This window comes from Falco naumanni, chromosome 2 (assembly GCF_017639655.2).
Source record: "Falco naumanni isolate bFalNau1 chromosome 2, bFalNau1.pat, whole genome shotgun sequence".
NCBI lineage: Eukaryota > Metazoa > Chordata > Aves > Falconiformes > Falconidae > Falco > Falco naumanni.
The window spans coordinates 8,754,381-8,774,703 of record NC_054055.1 but is presented as its reverse complement, the minus strand read 5'-3'; the positions used below and the strand labels follow the sequence as shown (position 1 = coordinate 8,774,703).

The 20,323-nt window shown below is 37.3% G+C and overlaps 1 protein-coding gene across 13 annotated transcripts in view; it reads right to left on the bottom strand.

Moving 5' to 3' along the window:
- Positions 1 to 20,323, bottom strand: part of DLG2 (discs large MAGUK scaffold protein 2) — a 1,042,746-nt gene that overhangs the window by 481,731 nt on the left and 540,692 nt on the right. Inside the window, exon 1 of one of the 13 annotated variants that reach the window (XM_040583251.1) lies at positions 12,637 to 12,900. The exons of the other annotated variants lie outside the window; for them this stretch is intronic. Coding sequence (XP_040439185.1) covers positions 12,637 to 12,885 — 249 coding nt within the window. The 5' untranslated portion in view covers positions 12,886 to 12,900. Of the gene's footprint in view, positions 1 to 12,636; positions 12,901 to 20,323 lie in introns of those variants that run through there. 13 annotated transcript variants of the gene reach the window in all.

Genomic DNA, 20,323 nt, shown 5'->3' with positions numbered 1-20,323 from the left:
CAAGCATCCCCAATGCTAGGGTCTCACACACTCCCTAGCTCAGTGGAATTCGGTCCCCCCTACAAGTGGGGCTATCTATAGGTAGAATCAAGCAATTCTAATAGTAGTAAGTGTTATCAAGTCTATTTTTTTGTTTGTTTGTTTATCAGTTTTATGTTTTGGATTTTTTTAAATTCTGAGGGTTAATTGTCAACCCAGAGTCAGGGGCTATAAAATCCCAATGAAAAGCTCATCTACCACACTTGTAGTACATCAATTTAGTCTCCCCATGATATCAAGCAAGCTTTTTACACAAAAGAAGTTTAAGAATACTTTGAAGTCCAGACTTCTCAAGTTAAGGAGTTTTTTCCTTACTAATAGTTAACACCTGATGGGAAAGCCTTTTTAAAATTCTTTTGATCCCAGTGAATGAATTATGGCAGTTATTAAGAACAGTTCTATTTACACAAAGTGCATTTACATTTAGATTAACCTTATTTAAATGCAACTTTGATTATCTTTAATTCTAATATACCAATTTAAATTTTTTTTATTAACTTCTTTTCTGACCAAATGCATTTAAAAAAGGCAGCCTTGAAGTAGTTTTGAAAATAATTAATATAACAAATTGGAATAAATTTTGCAAAAGTACTAATGAAACATAATGATTCATTAAGAGCAGTTTCAAATGATTAAAAATATAAACCAAAACACTTCCCAAGATGAAAGATGATCTTAGTAAATATTATCTTTGCAATAAATTTATTTTAAAAGTGACTTTAATGAGTGAACCATCTTGCCCCCCACATTTTGAACAGTCCTTTAGAGTGTTGCTCCTAAGTGTCACCACAATATGTGAATATTTAAGGCTCATACTAGTCTATCAGCTTCCTGAAACAGTTTCAAGGAATAAACAGAATCTCCTTGTGATAGAAACTTCCCAGGTTTCAAAAATAACATTGAAAATACAATAATTTTATCTAATTTTTCATATAACTACTTACTTACACCAGCTTGTGTCCCCTTAATATTCACTGATTGTACAGACACTCAACCCAAACCAAAACAGATACATTGTTAAAATATATTTTCAAGCGATTGCATACTTGAAAAGGTCACTGCACAAAGCACTACAAGATTAAGAAAAAGAAAAACAAAACAAAAAAATCCCCACAAAACCCCAAAAGATTAAAACCAAAGCAAAGCCAACTTCTATTTTTCAATATAGTACGCTTGGCCTAGGACTATGTTGTGCTACACCTGTTATAGTAAGATAAATATTTTCAAAAACTTTTAATAGACATACCACATTCCTAAATATTTCCTCCAAAATACACTGGACAGTTATTGATTTGTTTCCTATGTTTCCTTACTTGGCTTCAATGTTTTCTATACTTCAGGGTATTCGCTTCCTATTACTCCACAGGCTGCAAGAATTAAACCAAGAACGGAAAGTTTTGGAAGTTAAATGTTGAGATCAGGCATGTGGTTCAAAAAAAGGAAGTATGCAAGAGAATTAAATATAATTTGCAGTTACATAGTACCTTCAGACAAAAGGCAGAGTAACCTAATATATATTAAGCAAAGTCAAGCCTGTGAATCAGGGCAAAGAAGGATGAAATCAATTCCCAGTTATTAACAGCAGAGAAAAAAAAAGCCAAATAAATTAGAAAATATTATTATAACAATAAGTGCCTAAAATTCACTAGATAAAGTCAATAAAATAAATGGAATATGTTAAATAGCAGAACAATGATATCTTTCTGGAGATGTTTTTTCAACTTCAAACCCACAACAGTTTTTTCCATTTCTGCGCTCAACTAGGGACAACTGAGTCAAACTGGAGGCTCCAAATTGTAAGGAAAAACACACAAGCTCAAGTCCTGACAATCATGACAAGAATTTAAGCATTGGAATGGGTTGTCCAGAGAGGTTGTGCGGTCTCTGTCCTTGGAGATTTCCAAGACCAGGTTGGACAAAGCCCACAGCTGTCTGTGAAATCAATATTGACTCAGCTTTGAGCAGGCGTGTGGACTAGAGTCCTCCCAAGGAGAGCTCTAAGATCTAAACAGGGTATATATGCTGTGAATCTTAAATACCAATATAGGTGTTTGAAACCTTTATACATTTATTTACACAGAGAATAATATCTAAGATATCAGAGATATTTTCTGTAGTACACATACATATGTAACATATTCCTATTAAAATACTCTCCACTCAGCTTGCCGCTTTATTTTAATTTTCTTTCCCCTTACCCTTTTTCCCCCCCCACAATAAGTCATGCTCATAGAGGTATTTGTCCTTCTACTTTCTTTCTGGTTTAGGAGGCTGATCTGGACTACAAATTCCTGAACTGGATCTCAAATACTTTCTAATCCTTCACAAATTCATTCCATACAATTTTCTGCACTTTGTATTTTGGAGTTCTTTGTATAAGAAAGTTTGCTTTTCCATTGCCCAGTATTTGTGACTCATTTTTAAAATTTCAAAGGTGAAATTATGACAACCGGGACAGAACATTTTTCCAAATGTTAGAGTATCACACTGAAGCATGTGTTGCAAATAATCTCTGTATTTTGTTTCATTACAGAGATTAAAGAGAAATTGCATTTGCTCATAAAGGCCAAATCATGCTGCTGGTTTTCCAAGATTAATATCTAAAAGCTCACAATCTTCTTGTTCAGCAATAATGAAGTGATATCTGATTAGAAACATGTGCAAAAAGAATCTGTCTGAAGGAATGAGTCACACAAAGGTGTCAAATCATCAGACAGAGTCAAGTAATCTCAGTCCCAAATTCTGGCTAAAACCAAGATAGATCCAACTGTGCTCTGACTTGGCCAGTGCTTGCGCAATAGCTTGAATGACTGGAAATGCACAACTTGCTTTCTCTTTGAATACGAGACAGTTCCGAGTTCTAAAAAGTATTTGTGCAGACAGAGAGAAAGGATTTCTTTATCCTGGTCTTTCATACTTCTGATCTGACATAACAGGATCATTCTCCGAAGTATGAATATATTGGAATCTTCAGGTCTTATTTGACATTTTGTATGTATTTCAAGCAATGAGACTCTAAACTTGCTGCAGAGTTGATGAAGTTTGAATTCTCCATATCCTGCCACAGTTGTTCCATCATAACCCTGTCAGACAACCCTTTCATAAAAAGAAATCCTGAAGTAGGTAAATATTTAGGAAGACAGCGAAAGTCTGTGGTCCAAGAGGGTTTCCTCAAGGAGGGCAGTTAAACGATGAATTTCAAACTTTCCCAAACACTCAAACAAGAGAGGATGTAGCTTTAGCAAACAGGAAGGTTAATGACTTCATCTGGATAACATTTAAAGACATCACAACGTACCTCTTTTTCATGAGGTTCTATCATACAGTTCAGTACGGATAAGCAGGGCTTGTTTAGTTATATTACAATACAAAGAAAATGTTGGCATTAAGGTGTTACGTATACAAATATCTCAAGAATGGGTGTCAGGAGGGCGGGGCCAGGCTCTTTTCAGTGGTGCCCAGCGACAGGACAAGGGGCAACAGGCACACATTGAAACACAACAAATTCTATCTGAATATGAGGAAAAAAATCTTTACTGTGAGGGTGACAGAGCCCTGGCACAGGCTGCCCAGAGAGGCTGCGGAGTCTTCTGCTCTGGAGACATTCAGAACCCACCTGGACACAACCCTGCACAACCTGCTTTAGCAGGGAGTTGGACTAGATGATCTCCAGAGGCCCCTTCCAACCTTGACTGTTCTGTAGATGAAGCAAGTAAAATGCAAATAAACCTTGATAAGAAAATAAATCATTGCCAGCTGCAGACATTTCAAGGGTTAATAGATCTATAGCTTATGTGGGAATTCTGAAGTCTCTGTGCCTGCTCATAATGCAGTTGTTTTACTTCCCCTATGTTATCTGTTAATTTTTACACTGAAGAAGGGATGCAAGTACTCAATGACTTGGTCAAAGCTGGTTTACATTGCTCATCTGTGAATCACACCAATCTGTACAGGTGAAACCTAAAGTAAGATTGAGCAGAGAGGAAATGTGCAAGGTGCTGTATAAAAGACATAACAAAATTATTAAGTCCTTTCAGTTATCAGCGTGGTCTGACTTTAGCACCATTATCCCTCAGATACCTGATGCATGCTGGTTTTACTCATCTCAAAAGGGAAAAACATACCAGTGTCAGACACGCCATTTCTTCTAAAAGGAAAGGAAGTGCTTTAAATTAGAAGAGATTATGATCTCCCAGAACTGCAGCATCATCACTGTGGTTCTGGTCTTGGACCCCCTAGCAGTATTTCTGGTCATTGTCTCTGTCACTGGGGCCTCTGAGGCAGCCATATGGAACAAAAACCCTGGAAAGGCACATGCTTTGCTTCCTTCCATGGATCTACCATCCTCTTTTGCTTTTTTAGTGTTACTTCCGTGCTCTCTGCAATCCTCACTACCACTGCAGATGGTATCACAGCAAAGGGAGCCCTCTCCTCTCATTCCTTCTCCTGGAAGCAGCAGGTGACTCAGCAGAAAGAGGTCTGGCATATTTTTTAATACAAGAATTGATCTGTGACTTAACTCCTACCCACACAAATGCCCCATTCTTTGCCACATTTTCTGCTGCTGTGGCTCAGAGGTATCCATCTGGACACTGCAGCAGAGCCTTATTGGCTGTAACTTGATGTTTATGTTTAAAGACATTTCAATTCTTCATAAAATATTACTTTTCACAGTTTTGCATAGGTAAACTGTCAATACATGCCACAAAATGAAACATAAGGAGGACAAGGTTTTTCTTAAAAATATCACCTAGGGTACAAAATATTTTGGTGTTTTTTGTCATTTTTACATTTTTTTCCACCATAATCCAGGTAAAACCTGATCATTGCTACATTGTTCACGATAGAAAAATAACATATTTCATTGCCTGTACTGAAGCTAGCAAAGTAAAACAGTGCACCCAGTTAAGCTGTGACCTGTTTAATACACTGCTAAAAGCTTCCATCTAAAAGGCAAGCAGCCAGCATGTTAATTGTTTTAATTATGAAGTGTGAGTAGAATACGCAAACAGAAGCCGACTTCACTGTTGCAAAGAGCATTACATTTAGATAAGTGAAGAACAATTATAGCAAATTGCTTCAAGGATGACATTATCTGGTGCAAAAATAGGGGGAAGGGAGAAAAATAGAAGAAACACCTCAATTCCTGCGCTTCACCTCAATACATTTCCAGTGGCATACAACATTTTTCCTCTCCGAAAAGAATCCCTCTTCCCACTTCTTCTCTCAACCAGAGATTGCATACAACTCATCAGTTAAAAAGAAAGGCCATGCAAAATATTTCAGCTATCGCTTGACCGTCCTCTGTTAAACGAAGTGCAGCGGCTGCAGAAGCCACAAGATGGCACATTGTTTGCTCACTGTTTCTAAAAGTACAAACAAAAGATTCAGTCAGGAATCAGAAGGATGAGCTACTGCTGCTTTATTAGCCCCATTACCTTCTTAGCAAATCGCTTTCCTCCAAATGCCACATCTAAGATTTCAGTTGCAAAAACTATTGAAGTTTCAGAAAAAAAATATGATTTAAGGGCATCAATCCAACCTCCAGAAAGTATACACGTACCATGGTAGTGCATTGTTTCATATGTGTATTTTTACACATATTTATATGTGTATTATATATAAAATAATATATGTATTATTTTATATATATACAATATATTTTTTTTTCCTAAAAGCTCACCGTAGTGTATTCAGACATATTTTGGTTAGTGTAATTTGACTACACTAAACAAAACAGATTTGTAAAACTATCTGAATGATCAAAACACCATCACAACGTGCAAATCCCAGCGATTACAGTACGTAATTGCTTCAAATCCCTCCAATTATATTATTGAAGGCATACACCGCTCAGCCATTATTTAGGGATCTTACACATCTGCATCATTACTGCAGCACTGTTGAAGTCCACCCTGTTTTGTGAACACATTTTGTTTTCCATAGAAGTTACCTGAAGTATGACAAGGGATACATACAACTCCATGGAAGCCCTATATGAGGAAAGAAGCATGCTCATTCCTGTGACCTCATTTCCAAACCCTACTCAGCATTTAGATGACCACAAATAATTGTATTTCATGGAATTTTTCAGGGTTTGATCTGGAGTTTTATTCTGTATTGGAAAGAAAAGGACATCTCTGGACCGGGGTGGGGCAGGGGAAGCAGAGCAGTGACCTCTTTCTACTTGAGTACATCTCTGCGATCCTTTTTGCCATAGTTTGTATGTACTTGTACCTTCAGCTTTTCTAGACACAGTCTCTAGTATCATACAGTGATTTGGTATCACACTTTTCCCAGCTTCACGCACTGGAAACTCTGTCCTGAGGAAGACAGATACGAGAAACTTGAAAGTAAATACCAACTTTGCTTCTGCTACAGTTCACACTAGACAAGGACGTCCAGCAAGACACTCTTTTAGGCAAATAAACATTAACTATAAAACTCCAAATGTCTCTTCTGAGTGTTTTGCAGGCTAATTTTACTTTTAACACAAAGAATATAATTATGAAATGTTATATGAATTATATGAATCTATAAACCCCTTTCAAGTAAGCTAGCAAAGCAATACTCCAGCTCCCTTAATAATAACTCTTTGAGCTGCAGTGTTTTTAGGTTTCAAATATTAAAGCTACATTTTATGTGGTGCTTATCTACCATAGTGACAGGATTCTAAAGGACGGTTTCCAATTCAATCCACAGCAGTCCCATCTACTCCTTATTGATGTTCCTAAGCTTGTGTAAAATTATATCGTGTTTTCTTTCCAGTCTGGGAATATTTCTTTGTTTTGGATTTTATTAAACGTAGTAATCTAAAAAGCTAAACTTGTCTTCTTGTACAAGTTCAACTGCAGTCAGATATTAGAGAAAAGCTTCACGAAACAAAATGCTGCTCTCCAGCCCTACCACTTCTGACCTCTTCAGCAGAACTCTTGTACCCTAAAAGGACAGGGCACAGCTACAACTTCTTACATTTACTATATGGTTTCTAGAATCAGTTCTTAAAGTTCACCAGCAACCTGTATGTGACAAAGTGGTACAGGAACACAAGTGTTTAGAAAATCATTTGGTGCATGGTATTTATAATTACCAAGTGTTTCACATCATTCTTAATGGTGCTAACCCAGGTCTCCTGTAGTACTGACCTATGTGCATTTAGTATAGTCATATAGATATTTCTGGACTACTAATCACCTCACTATCATAGAGATTAAGACCACTTATTAAGGGAGTTGCAGTTTTTGTCTCCAGAAGACAAGTACTTTGTCTGTGTGAAACAAAAGAAAGATGCTTTTATTGTCTCTCATCCTTTGCTTTTGAAACTCCCTACTTTGGCACTTCAAAGAACAAAACCAGAAGTCAAGATGAAGAGGATGACAGCAAGGGAAGACTCAGGGAGAGAAGGGGAAGGAAGACTGTATTTCTTCCCACAAGGGTTTGGTGAAGCCATGAAAGATTTATGCAGTAAAACAATTATAGATAGTAGTTTCCTTTCCCGATCTAATTAGAGTAAAATCACATTAAAAAATTGAATACATTTTTAATTCCATTCAATCCTGTAATAAGGGACAGTATCATTCAACAAACTGGAGTAGCTAGAAGGAAAGACCTACTACGTCAAGCTGCTTTCAAATGTAACTCATATAGAGTAGCCTCAAAACAAAGATTTTTTTGTATGCAACTGGTGGCACAGCAAGCTGCATGCAACCAATTGCAAGATACATGAAAAGAAAGATATTTAATTCCTGCCTCTGCCCCCCCCCCCTCCCCCCCCCCCCCCCCGTTAAAATTATACCCTACAAAGTTTTTATGGCAGGCACTCAGCTTAAGTTGAAGCTAAAGACATAGTACTCTCTATGATGAATACTGACCCCTCAGGGGAATTAAAGACTGGAATAGTGAACATAAAATACGACATGTAAACAGCATATGAGATCTTTAAGTCAAAATTGCTACTATCATGATAGCATCTGTGAAAGAAAAAGCTGGGTTCACCAGTAAAAGGGTTCAGGAGAGGCCTTTGGTCAATAAAGGACTTTCCCTGAGTTCTCAGACTTCAAGGAAGTTTAAGCATCAGATTTTGGACAATGCACAGTGCTAAAGGGCTATGGGGATAAGGTGAGAAGGGCTTCAAACTCATCATGAAACACAATTACAATCAATCTCGTTTGACTATCAATGAGGTAGCAATTTCTCTTGCTCAGAGGCAAACCCCAACATAATAGGAAGAGGGCACCTAAAATACTGTTTCCAGGCTTACCTTCTATCCATTAAAGCACACAGTACTGAAGGTGAAATACCTGCTGAGGTTCATGAGGGATTACAAAAACCACTTTGGTGTTGCATGAGTCCCTGGTGCCAATCCAAGTCCACAAGGCATGACAAACATCAAAGAGTAGCCATCCCTATCTTGGTAACACAGACTGGACTTCACCGGGAGAAGAGTTTGATTCATCCCTCTTTAACCAAGGTTCCCAAAGCAATAAATCCAATCGCCTGCCATGTTCATTCCCAAACAAAGCTTAGGCAGAAGTCTTTAAAAAGGGCTGATCTGACTGTGTGTACACCTTCTCTAAGATATGATGAGCCTGTTTATGTTGGACAGTTTCTTTTTTCACCTAACATTTTCACCACTTTCTCCTTTTTTGCTTCTCACAGGCTCTTCAAAGCACACTGCAAACTGAATAATATTATGATTTTTAATAAGAAAATTACTCGAGCTGGAAAAAACTTCATTTTCCATTCTCATGTATATAAGCCGTGATAAAATCCATGGTCTGTTAAAAAGCTCTCGTGGTTTAACCCCAGCTGGCAGCTAAGCCCAACACAGCCCCTCGCTCACTCCCCCTACAGTGGGATGTTGGAGAGAATCAGAGGGGTAAAAGTGAGAAAACTCATGTGTTGACAGAAAGACAGTTCAACAGGTAAAGCAAAAGCCATGCAGGCAAACAAAGCAACCCAAGGGATTCACCCACCGCTTCCCACGGGCAGGCAGGGGCTCAGCCATCCCCAGGGCAGCCGGGCTCCGTCACGCGCAGCGGGGACTTGGGAAGACAAACGCCGTCACTCCCCGCGTCCCCCCCTTCCTCCTTCTTCCCCCAGCTCTATACGCTGAGCATGACGCCATATGGTATGGAACATCCCTTGGGTCAGGGGGGTCAGCTGTGCCGGCCGTGTCCCCTCCCTGCTCCTTGTGCCCCCCCCAGCCCCCTCGCTGGTGGGGTGGGGTGAGGGGCAGCAAAGCCCTTGGCTCGGTGTCAGCGCTGCTTGGTGGTGATGAAAACATTCCTGTGCTATCAATGCTGTTTCCAGCACAAATCCAAAACACAGCCCCATTCTAGCTATTACAAATAAAATTAACTCTACCCCAGCCAAAACCAGAACCCAACCAAAAAACCTCAGCAATCTGTCAAAGAGCCTATGTCCTAACCAAATGTAAAAACATAAGAACAGCAATACTGGTTGGACCAAGCGGCCATCTCCCCAATATTCTCTATCCGACAGTAGCTAGAAGAGGAAAAAGGACAATTCCTACCCAGTTTCTACAGCTGTGTGTGCTGACTTTTCTAGGAGCTCATCTCCCACTCTCCTGTATGAGCAGAAAGGAGACCGGAGGAAGGTCACTACCACGATTCTTTAATCTGCACCACTTCAGACACCAAAATTTGGAAATGGGGCCTTCCTCCACCCCAACTAGCATGGGAATACCCAGAACAGAATAATTTTTAGCTGGAAGGGACCTACAATGACCATCTAGTCCAACTGCCTGACCAATTCAGGACTTATCAAAAGTCAAAGCAAATTATATTAAGGTCATTGTCCAAAAGTTTCTTAAACCATGACAGGCTTGGGGCATTATTCACCTCTCTAGGAAGACTATTCCAGTGTTTGAATACCTGCTTGGTAAAGAAAAGCTTCCCAATATCTAGTCTGAAATCTCCTTTAGTACAGCTTCAAACCATTCCCATGCATCCTGAACTAGGTAACAGGGAGAAGAGATCAGCACCTCCCTCTCAATGTTGGTGCTGTGAAACCCCCCAACGCTACCGCCTGTTACTCTAAAATTATTCACACAACATAGCTGCTCTGTCTAGGTGTGTACCTTCATCACCCATCCCTCTCCAGAAGCTAACTTGAATGAATTAGAGGATGGAGTGTCTTAGTAGTTGTAGGCTGGGCAGGACTCTCTCTGTTCTGGCTGTTGCACCTAATGATGTTCTTGGCTGATTGTAACAAGCTCAGAGAGCTTCTGGACTATGGCCTGGTGGGATACACGGCCCCCATGCTGTGTGCATTGCCCTCAAGGCTGCCCATATGTTGCACATCACCATCATTTGCTTCAAGAGGTGAAAATCCCCCACAACCCTCTTTCCTCTTGCCTGAGGGTTACCCCATTGAAAGGATAACTCCTGCCTTTCACTCCATTTCTGTTCATTTCTGGTCATTTTGGCCTTTTTCTTTGCTTTTTGCTTTCCCAAATTATTTCTAATGTAAGAGAAGGGGTTAGGGTTTGGGGGTTTGTTGGATTTTTTTTAGCACTACTGAGGTGATCTTATCTGGGAACTATCATGACTAAGATCTCTGTCTTAGGTACCCAGAGCCCACCTACTTAAATAAAAATGTTAGCCCAGCCTCCACCACCATGCATGCTGCTTTACGATCATTCATGCTAAATTTCATCAGCCATTTTATCTCACCGTCTTTTAAGATCCTTTTGTGATTCATCATCCAGACTGCCTTTGCTACCTAAACTTGCAAGTTATCATCACCTAATGAATACAATTCTTGACTATTCATTCCAAATTCCAATTAGGCAATATATGAGCCCAACCTATTTTGCTCTTTTCCCCTCCTCCTAAGACTCAATCACCTACACACAATGTCAATACCAAGCTGCTACAGAGGTTCTCCAAATAATTTCATACCTATCATAATATGAAAATTCATATAGCATCATAAAGTTTGTCTTGTTTATTTTGTAATGGCAAATCTACCTATATTCCACTATCTATAGATTTTTCTGTGTTAAGCATGACTATATTTTAGTTCTATTTCAGATTGACACACTTGCCTCCAAAAATTTTTGCCTGCACTAGCACACACTAATGATGGTAAGAAAAAAATTTGCATATTTGTTTTAAAGTCATGTGTCTCATGGCACATTTAAACAGAATTCTGTTTTATTTCATGAGAACATGACAAGTAATTTTAAAAATATATCATATGTAGAATTTGTTGATTTTAGTTTATTTTTCGTGAAGTGCACAAAAAGGTGGGGGGAAAAATACATTTTCCAGAGAGTTTTTGATTTTTCTGCTTAACACTGTCAAATAAGTACAAACCAGTTTATTTTATAAATGATTATTCTGAATTTTAACAGTACAAGAATTCTTTAAAATAATCCTCTATTAAAGCCTGTGCTGCATTCAACTTTAAAAAGAGAAACTTCTGAAAAGAATGGAATTGCAAATGATTGTTATGACCCACTCACTATTATCACTCAAGCACTGCCACCAGAACTATAATATAATCCTTTCCTCATTAAAAAAATGCTTTATACTCTTTTGCACAGTGAAGTTTTGTCTTCTGAAGTTTAAAAGGATTTCTGCTTGAAGGTTAACTTAGAACAAGATATCATTATATCCATGAATTACAACTGTCCATCTACAAGTAACAGCACTGATGAGAATAAATTTAGTAAATCAGAGCAGTAACATAATAGGAGAAAATAAGTTCACTATACAAATTTCCTGAAAACAGATATACATAACATTATATACAGTCTGTTAGATTAATCCCTAACACTGCTAGCAGTAAATATTCCAGTACTGTATTTAGAGATTAATATTCCAGTACTGTATTTAGAGATTATTATTGAAATTTGGCTTCACTGCAGTCAACAGAAGACTTTGAACTTAACCAAGCTCTTACCAGGTAATATTGAGATACCATCTCTGTAGTATCTTTACCTTTTCCATATACATGTTTATATCATGCAGTTTAATGCGGCACTCCAAACTGTGAACTTGAAACATGGTGAGAACTTGCACACTCATGCAAACTTTGCAGCGACTGTCAATGTACTTCTTCCTTAATTGCTGTTTACCATCAACATTTTTAGTTTCTATTTGCTTTGAACCAAATATGGAAAAGAAAGAATATAATGCAGTGCAAATAAGACTTCATTTGTAATCTTTGAAATATAACACTACATAACACTTACTATATGCACTGAAAAATTAATATAGCCATATTTATATTTAAAATGAATTATCCCTTATCAGAACTCTCATCTGAGATATTGCAAGGAAGACTCCATGATTTTCAGCAAAACCTTCTAAATTATAAATGCTGACACTGCAGAAAGCATCAATAAGAGCTGACTTAGCCTTTTAAAATGTAATAAACTTGGCTTCGTGCTAACAAAAATTCTGAAAACATATTCATAACAAGTTTCCAAACCATTAGTGCAAATTAGGAATGATATATGCCATACATATCTAACATTAATCTCTTAAACACAGCCACATGCAGTTGTTGATTATGTTTAATCATATTACTTACAACAGCCAAGATATTTTGTGACTGGCACATTACCTGAAAACAATTCAAACTAGTTTTGTGCTTCTTCAGTAGACGCTCTTCCAAACTTTGTCTCCATTTAAAAATAGTAAGAAGAGATGGCCACTTCAGCTGGCTTGACTCTTGTTTTTTTTCTTTCTGCCCATCCAAAGAACATCTTTTTTGGTAGTGTGGGCACAAAACCTCATGAGATGCTGCTCTTACACTAGGTATGCTTCCTCTGTGGTTTACCAAGGTTGAGTTATTTACCACTAGATAGTTCATTTTTAACCCCAGTCTTCTGTTGTTTCCTTAAAAAAACAAAAACAAAACAAAACCACAAAAAAGCCAAAAACCCCAACAAACAAAGCACCTATTAAAAAAAAAAGAAAATGTTTCCCTTACACATCTATTTTCAGAGCTTCATGAAACAGTTTTCATTTTCTGCATACAATAGTATTCTGTACTCTAAATTTTAAACCCATAAACTTCGCTGTAATTTGTGGTATTTGATGCTATTAATTGCAGAAGCCCAAGCGGAGTTTACATCATGCACACATGCCACAAAATTGGCTATCATTTTTATCTGACCTATCTCAGTCTCAGAGAGGATCCTGAACCATTATTAATAACTCTTATATGAGACAAGCTATGTGGTAGCTGTTCTCCCTCACTTGTGTGTCCTGCGTTGTTCCTCTTCTATTGTACTAATGTTACTGTTTTCTATTTTATAGTTGCCAAAAGCAGATCACAGCATCAGTGCACTCATGCAGCATGAAAAACTCCATTGACACATATTCAATGTAGCCAATAAAGATGTAGTAGCCTTATGAAAAGCCTGTGGGGGAAAAAAAATAACCTAAACCCCAGAAAAAATAAAAACCTTCCTGAATATAGTTTGCAGAGCCACCTAATTAAATGCCAGAGGGCTATGAATTCTGCTGGATGAGCTGAACTGGTTCTTCTTCCACCCCCACCCCCACCCCCCCCCCTTTTTTTTTTGTTGTTTGGTTTTGGTTTTTTAAATCAATCCTGCAAGCCTGAACCTATACAAGGACACACATATCTCTCCACGCCAAAACAATAATGGGAAAATGATGCCTAAACCTGAAGCTATAGCTAGCAAAGTTGCAATTGTGAAAAAGCTGCCTGAACTTTCCCTCCACCTCTGCACCCTCCTCAAACACACAGGAAACAGAAATAATTGTCTGCAAATTTTGCAGCCTCTGACTTAAATTTCTAGAAGCCAAGCTGACATGTTTGTCATTAATCAGAACGTATTCTTGCTACTATCACACAGTTGTTTCCATTTCAGGTAATATTTGAGAAACAAATTTTCTATAAGTATTAACACTAAATAGAAAAACAATGTACAGAAAAACCTTTTCACTGCCCCCGCCTCTCTTTTTTTGGAGGCATGACTTAAAAGACTCAACGACCAAACATCTATCTACCATATATTGAGTATATACCATATATATATATCAATACCATAGAGGAGAGGTATTATTGAGCAATGAATTAAATAATTACTGGGGTGTTTCTGAGCAAATCTGGACAACTCTCAAAAGTTCCTGGCAATTTTCCTGGGAACAGCAGGGAACTTGAAAGAAAGAGGACATGTTATCTCATCCAGTGAAGGAAAGGCTGCAGCATTGTCACGTTTTTAAACACCAGATAATCCACTCAGAAGAAAACTAGGGGTACAACTACAATGACAGCGTGCACTCAATACATTTAAGAATCAAATGAGGAGACTGAAGTCTATGAGAAATTAAAATCTGCCATTCCTTGTACTTATTTTCCATTATTAAACATAGAAGACCACAAAGGAAACAAATTCAACAGTACCACTGGGAAATATGTAAGGGACATGAATGAAGCACCAAGAGGGAGATGTTTCTGGATTTTATAATGCAAGATGGGTTTGAGTTATGATTTGGTTTGAGTTTTTTTGGGGGGTAGGGTAGAGGGGTAGGGAAGATAAAACACCAGAGATGAGACTGTCAAGTCTGAGTACCATTTGGTCTAGAGCAACACCAGTAATGTCTTCCCACCCAACTATTAGAAATGAAACTGCAGGCAAGTCAGAAATATCCTACTTATCCCTCAAAGCAAAGCTTTATTTTCGGCTGGAAGCCCTCTGTTGCATCTAGACAGATAAAAAGAAATGTCTGTCAAGTAGCACAAACTGACTTTATCGCTATTATCAGAAGAGAAGTAAAACAGTCCAAGGGAAAACTAGTTTTATTGCTCATCTAATTTTTGTCATGACTTGCACAGCACTGGGCTTGGCTAAAGTGTTTTATCATCTTCATTATTTTCAACGCTTGTATAATTGACTTTTTTGTTAAAATCTCTAAAATAATTTTCTGCTGAGTTTCAGCAGTAAATTCACATGCTAGTTATAAAAGTTGAGTTACAAAAGTCTATATTTTCATTGAGAAAATTCTATGATTTCTCCATCTTCAGGATGAGGAATCACATTCTCACTCTAAAGCACAAAAGAAAGTCATAGGTGGCATCATCAGAAGATCACTTCAGTCAGAATCAGATTTGAAGGGGTTGGCCCCCATTATATTTTTCCTTTCCCAACATTAAGAGTAAATGCAATGAAAAAAAAGTCATTTTATAAACTTTCTCTAGGCATTTACATGGTATTCAATGTGATACTTTTGTAGGGCTGGTGGTTGGGGAAAAAAAATATTAGAGGGGGACAGTACGCGCCAGCAGGAAATCTGAGCTCAAAACACTTCAGCTGCAAACTGAGTTTTCAGTTGAAAACTTGCAAGAAAACTGAAAGTGACTACTAGAGTCCAGATGAGACACAAGAGGAAGACCAGAGGCCTTGGAAAATGTAATATATGGGGAAAGAAATGGATATATTTGGTCTAGTGAGGGAAAGGGTCAAAGAAGCATACTAGTCTTTAAAGAGTAAGATTGCTGCAATGAGAAGGAACTATGTATTTATTAATACAAGAAGACAAAGTGCTTAGATTTCAATAAACATTTGGAAAGGAAACTTTCATAAATACAAGATGTGCTGGAGAAGGCCATTAAAAAGTGTTGAATTTTCAGAGTGTATTGGAAACTCAGCTATCAGGAATAGCTGATCTTGTCTTGAAGCAGGGGGATGGTTAAACTGACCTTTTTTGTTATTCCTATCTTATATCCTTTAATTTCTGTTTACTAGTGATTTATTTGCTTCAGGGATTATAGGAAATCGAGGATTTTTATCCTCTAGTTTTAATGCTGAACAGTTCAGGTTTGAAGAATCTCCCTTAATATAGAAATAGAAAAAAATTATGGTATTAGTTATTTGTAATTAGTTTTTCAAATTTTGCATATAAATTCACTGGCATCTAAAAATGCAATACAAATAAAAAAATACACCACTCCACCACAATCAGGGAATTTTGTCTTTAAAAAATGTTCAAATTGAAATTTGCTTAAAAAGAAACAACCAAAAGCCTGTCTCTCCACTCCTCCAGTCAGATATTTAACAACACAGGCTTAAGACAGTTTATAAAAGCAATGCAGACACTAAAATCTTGCTCATTTTCCAAGATAGGTGTCAACTATTTAATTTCCCAATTAGCTGGAAGGCCAGAAAGACACTGGTATTCAATAGGCTTAACTCTGTATACACAATAGGATTTTGAAAACAGTCAAATTAATAGTAATTATTTTTGATTTTAGAAAGCTTCACATGTCTTCTCTGGCAATGGTTGAGACAATGCATATATACCACATGGGCTGCAAAAATCAAACTTCAGGCAAACACAACCTTTCAACATAACCCCAGCTCTTAGGTATGTTGGGAGATACTGGCAAAAATACAAGAGAGTTTTTCCCAAAATTGGGTTTTGGTGCACAACACGGCAGATAATTAAGACTGCACATCAAAGCGTTACAGCATGTTAAGAACATGAAATGAAAGATCTGGAGTGGAATTCAGCTGGCTACACATATATGAGACTAGTAACATTTTAGCTGCCCCGGGGTGTCCTACCAAGCCTAGAGCTGCCATTTTAGCAAAGGTCAGATTTCTAAAGGTCCCACGTCAATTCTGCCACTTCACGCACATGTCTCAGATTCTCCAAGGTACCTAAAATGCACGAGTGACCGATGCCTAGACACCGAAATCGTGCCAATTATGTTAAGACCCCTTAAGCAGTTCACGTCTGCTTGTGTATTACAGCCGCGTAATTGTGTTAAACTCATTAATTCGCCCAGAAGCCCTTGCAATGAGCAAAAAGAACTGACATATTCCTTAGTGAGCTTCTGAGTCCCCGTTAAAGCAGAATGTACTGAAATATTAGTAACAGAAATCACTTTTATGCAGGGTAACGTCACCAGAAATTTCAAATGCCTAGTGAAATGAAAATAAGCAAGGAAAAGAAAAGAGGAGAGAGCGGAGGGGGAAAGGGTAGATAAAAGAGAAACTCCTCTTGAGTATAATGAGCAAAGTAATAAATTCACCTTCCAACACTAACTGGAAACCAGTTCCTACCAGTTTTTCAAGAAAGCCTGAAGATCAAAGAAATGTAAATAAAATCCAGCTAGGGTAAGTATGCTAATGTCTGCCTAATTTAGAAGAAAAGTAATCAATAAAAAGGAAGCAGGGATAGGAAAAAGAGAAAGGCATAAAATGAAAAATTCCATTGGAGAGCTTAATAAAAAGGGATCCTCTCTGGACCATTCTGGGAAATAGAGAGATGGTAGTATGTAAATCATTAAAAAAAGAGGTAAAAGTGAAATTAAATAAACAAAGAATAAAATAATTGGGTTTAGCCCAGATAATTTAGTTGAAAAGTTGGAGACTGGGACAATGCTATCACATATGTGCTCTCCATTCTGGTACAACTCCCACCTGCTTGGTGGGACTCTGAGCGAGATGGACCCCTTGGGCAAACACATCATAACTATTCTTTTAATTAATACAAATGTGAGTAATAAATTCTGGGTGTAACCAACACCTTCTTTCCCTACTTTGCCAAGAAAAAGTGGACACAGAAACCAGGAGGCAGAAGAGCCTCGCATAACAAGGCAGACATGACTGCTCTTTGAATTTGTCCGTCTGCTCTTGTTTCCACAGAGCACAGACAGGAATTTGTCTTCCCTTTTCAGACTCTACTCTTCTGCTTCCTGAGGATTAAAGAGAACATTTTTTGAAGTCAGTAATATTTTTAGAATGTTAATCTCATTTTTTCAGAGTTTTTTTGGAGCTTCTGCATATCCTACATGCAGACTTTCATCACAATATTGCCCACCATTTCATCTGGTCAGTGTTCACAGCCAAGAGGAGAAGTTTTTTCCCTTCCTTTCCCCCTCTCTCAAAATCTATCTTCATTTAATGCTGTTACAATTTGAATATAATGTTTCTTTCCTGACCCTGCCAGCACGAACATCCTTTTTTCAGACTTCATCCATATCTTTAAGAGAAGATATGATAATATCTTAATTATTCCTAAAATATATTCACATCTACTAACTGCATTTCCCTTAACACATAAATTATTGATAACCTCTAGGCAAGATCATTACCTGGATACGTGACTGAAGCTGTTTTCAGTTTCAATTTGTAATTATAGAGTTTCCATTATTCTCTCTCAGTAGAGATTTCTCATTGATGTAAGGAAAAAAACACCAAGCCCAAACCAAAACCAGCCAACAGATCAACTAATCTGCTGATGAAATGACTCTCTAATTTTGGGCCATGTTACATGCACACAGTTACACCTGGCGGAAACAAATATGCTGCTACACATTAGCAGGTCCCTCCAGCATTGAAAAAGAACTATTCATCCTGTTCTCTATGTCTGTTAATAATTTCATTGAAGAACTGAATCTACCTAGTTACAAATTGTGCCATGGATGCTATAAGAGTTGATCCTATAGATGAAAACACCTATATAGGCTTTTTAAACAACCCAATATTAAGTATTCAAAGAGAAAAAAGAGCCACATAAAATTAGCGGTCTCTCAACTGTTATTTTAAAGAACACTATCTGAGCAACCTAAACTTAAGACTGTGATTTTTATAATTACTAGATGTTTCATACTTCAGTGAGAGAAAACATTTTTGCTCTCTTTTTCCTCCTTCCCAAAACTGTATGCACTATAAACTGCTTGCTGCCTGATACACTTCCCAATTTTTGTTTCACATCAGAATTTATGTATCACCATGGTAATGAAATGAAAATGCTTAGTAGATATGGCACTGTGAAGGCTACTCAAACCTTGAGGCATCCTTACAATTTTTTGGAAAGCACACAGAAATTATTCTTATATTATCAGTACCCAAATGGCGGTTTCATGACCCCTGAATACTTCACTACAATCTAAATGAAGACATCAGTAGAGAATGTAGTTTCAAATGCACAAATTTTATCTCTAGAACATGATTGATGGCTTCATCTCCACAAGATTTTAATTATATTACCATTTTAAGTGCATCGTATTAGTTTTTAGAATTTTGTTATAGTGCTCATCACTGTCATAATTAAGCATCTGTATTACAATATAACAAATAATCTATCTATATTCAATTAAAAAATTATTCACAATCTAAGTGTTTTTATTCTTGACAACCCTTTTGTTTTTAATGGTTTAAAACGTTTATAAAGGTACCAACGCAGCCAGTTTTATCCTTTGGAATAATTTCCCACAACTCCTTTCATTGGAATCAGCATAAGCAGCTGTGAAATATAATCAACACCATTTTGATAGCTGACATTTTTTTGCTTTGTGAGATCAGAATATTAACACATTGCTCTTCGTGTCAAATCACGCTTCAAAAGTTCCTTTGATTTACTAAGTACATCAGTCTCCTAACAAAGCAATCTTACCCAGAAATTCTAATTTGAACTGAAATGCCAACTCTAATATTCAAATCCTACGTCTTCTGCTTTACTTCCTTCATCTGTTTACAAGAGCTTGTGGTTAAAATGGTGACATTATTAAAATGGCAAGCTTTCTGCTGATTTTCTGTATTGATCTACCTATAGCCAATAGTCACATACATATATTTTTGAGTGTGTTTGCAAGTATCAGATCAGACAAGTAAGAATTGGGAAGGAATGGCATAGTAGTTCTATTTCCCACAGCTGGAAGAGTAAGAGTAAAGTAGAAAGTGCAGGAGGTCTGTGGTCAACACAGGTGCTTTACAAAACGGAGATGATGTTAATTATCACAATGGGTACCCTCAAACCAATGTCTTTCATAAAAGACTACAAATAATAATCAAAACCTGCCCTCTGATTTGAAGTTATTCTTAGGCATGCAGAATTAATTACAAAAATAAAATATTTGTAGTCAAACATACTTGCCCTAAAATGCCTATAAACCTGTGTCAGTTGGTTACATAATGATATTTCATTAAAAAAAAGTTCATTTTAGCCTGAAACAGGGTGTCTTAGAAAAAAATAAATGGAAAAGTCTCAGGAAGGAAAATGTCATTTCTGAGAAGTTATTTTTCTGTATTTCCATTATAGAATGGGAATATTGTTCTCTGCAGCCTCAGGACTTTGAGACACAAATATTGGAAAACTACTTTCTAGTTTCATAAAAATAGTGTGTAATTTACAAAATATTTTTTTTTTTTTTTTTCTTCTTCTCAGTAGCACCTGGCTTCTGTAAAGCTGCCCAGCAGAATTCAGTTGCAGTTACAATACTAGAACATTTTGGGACACATCTTTCCTCTAGGATAAACATCTAAAAT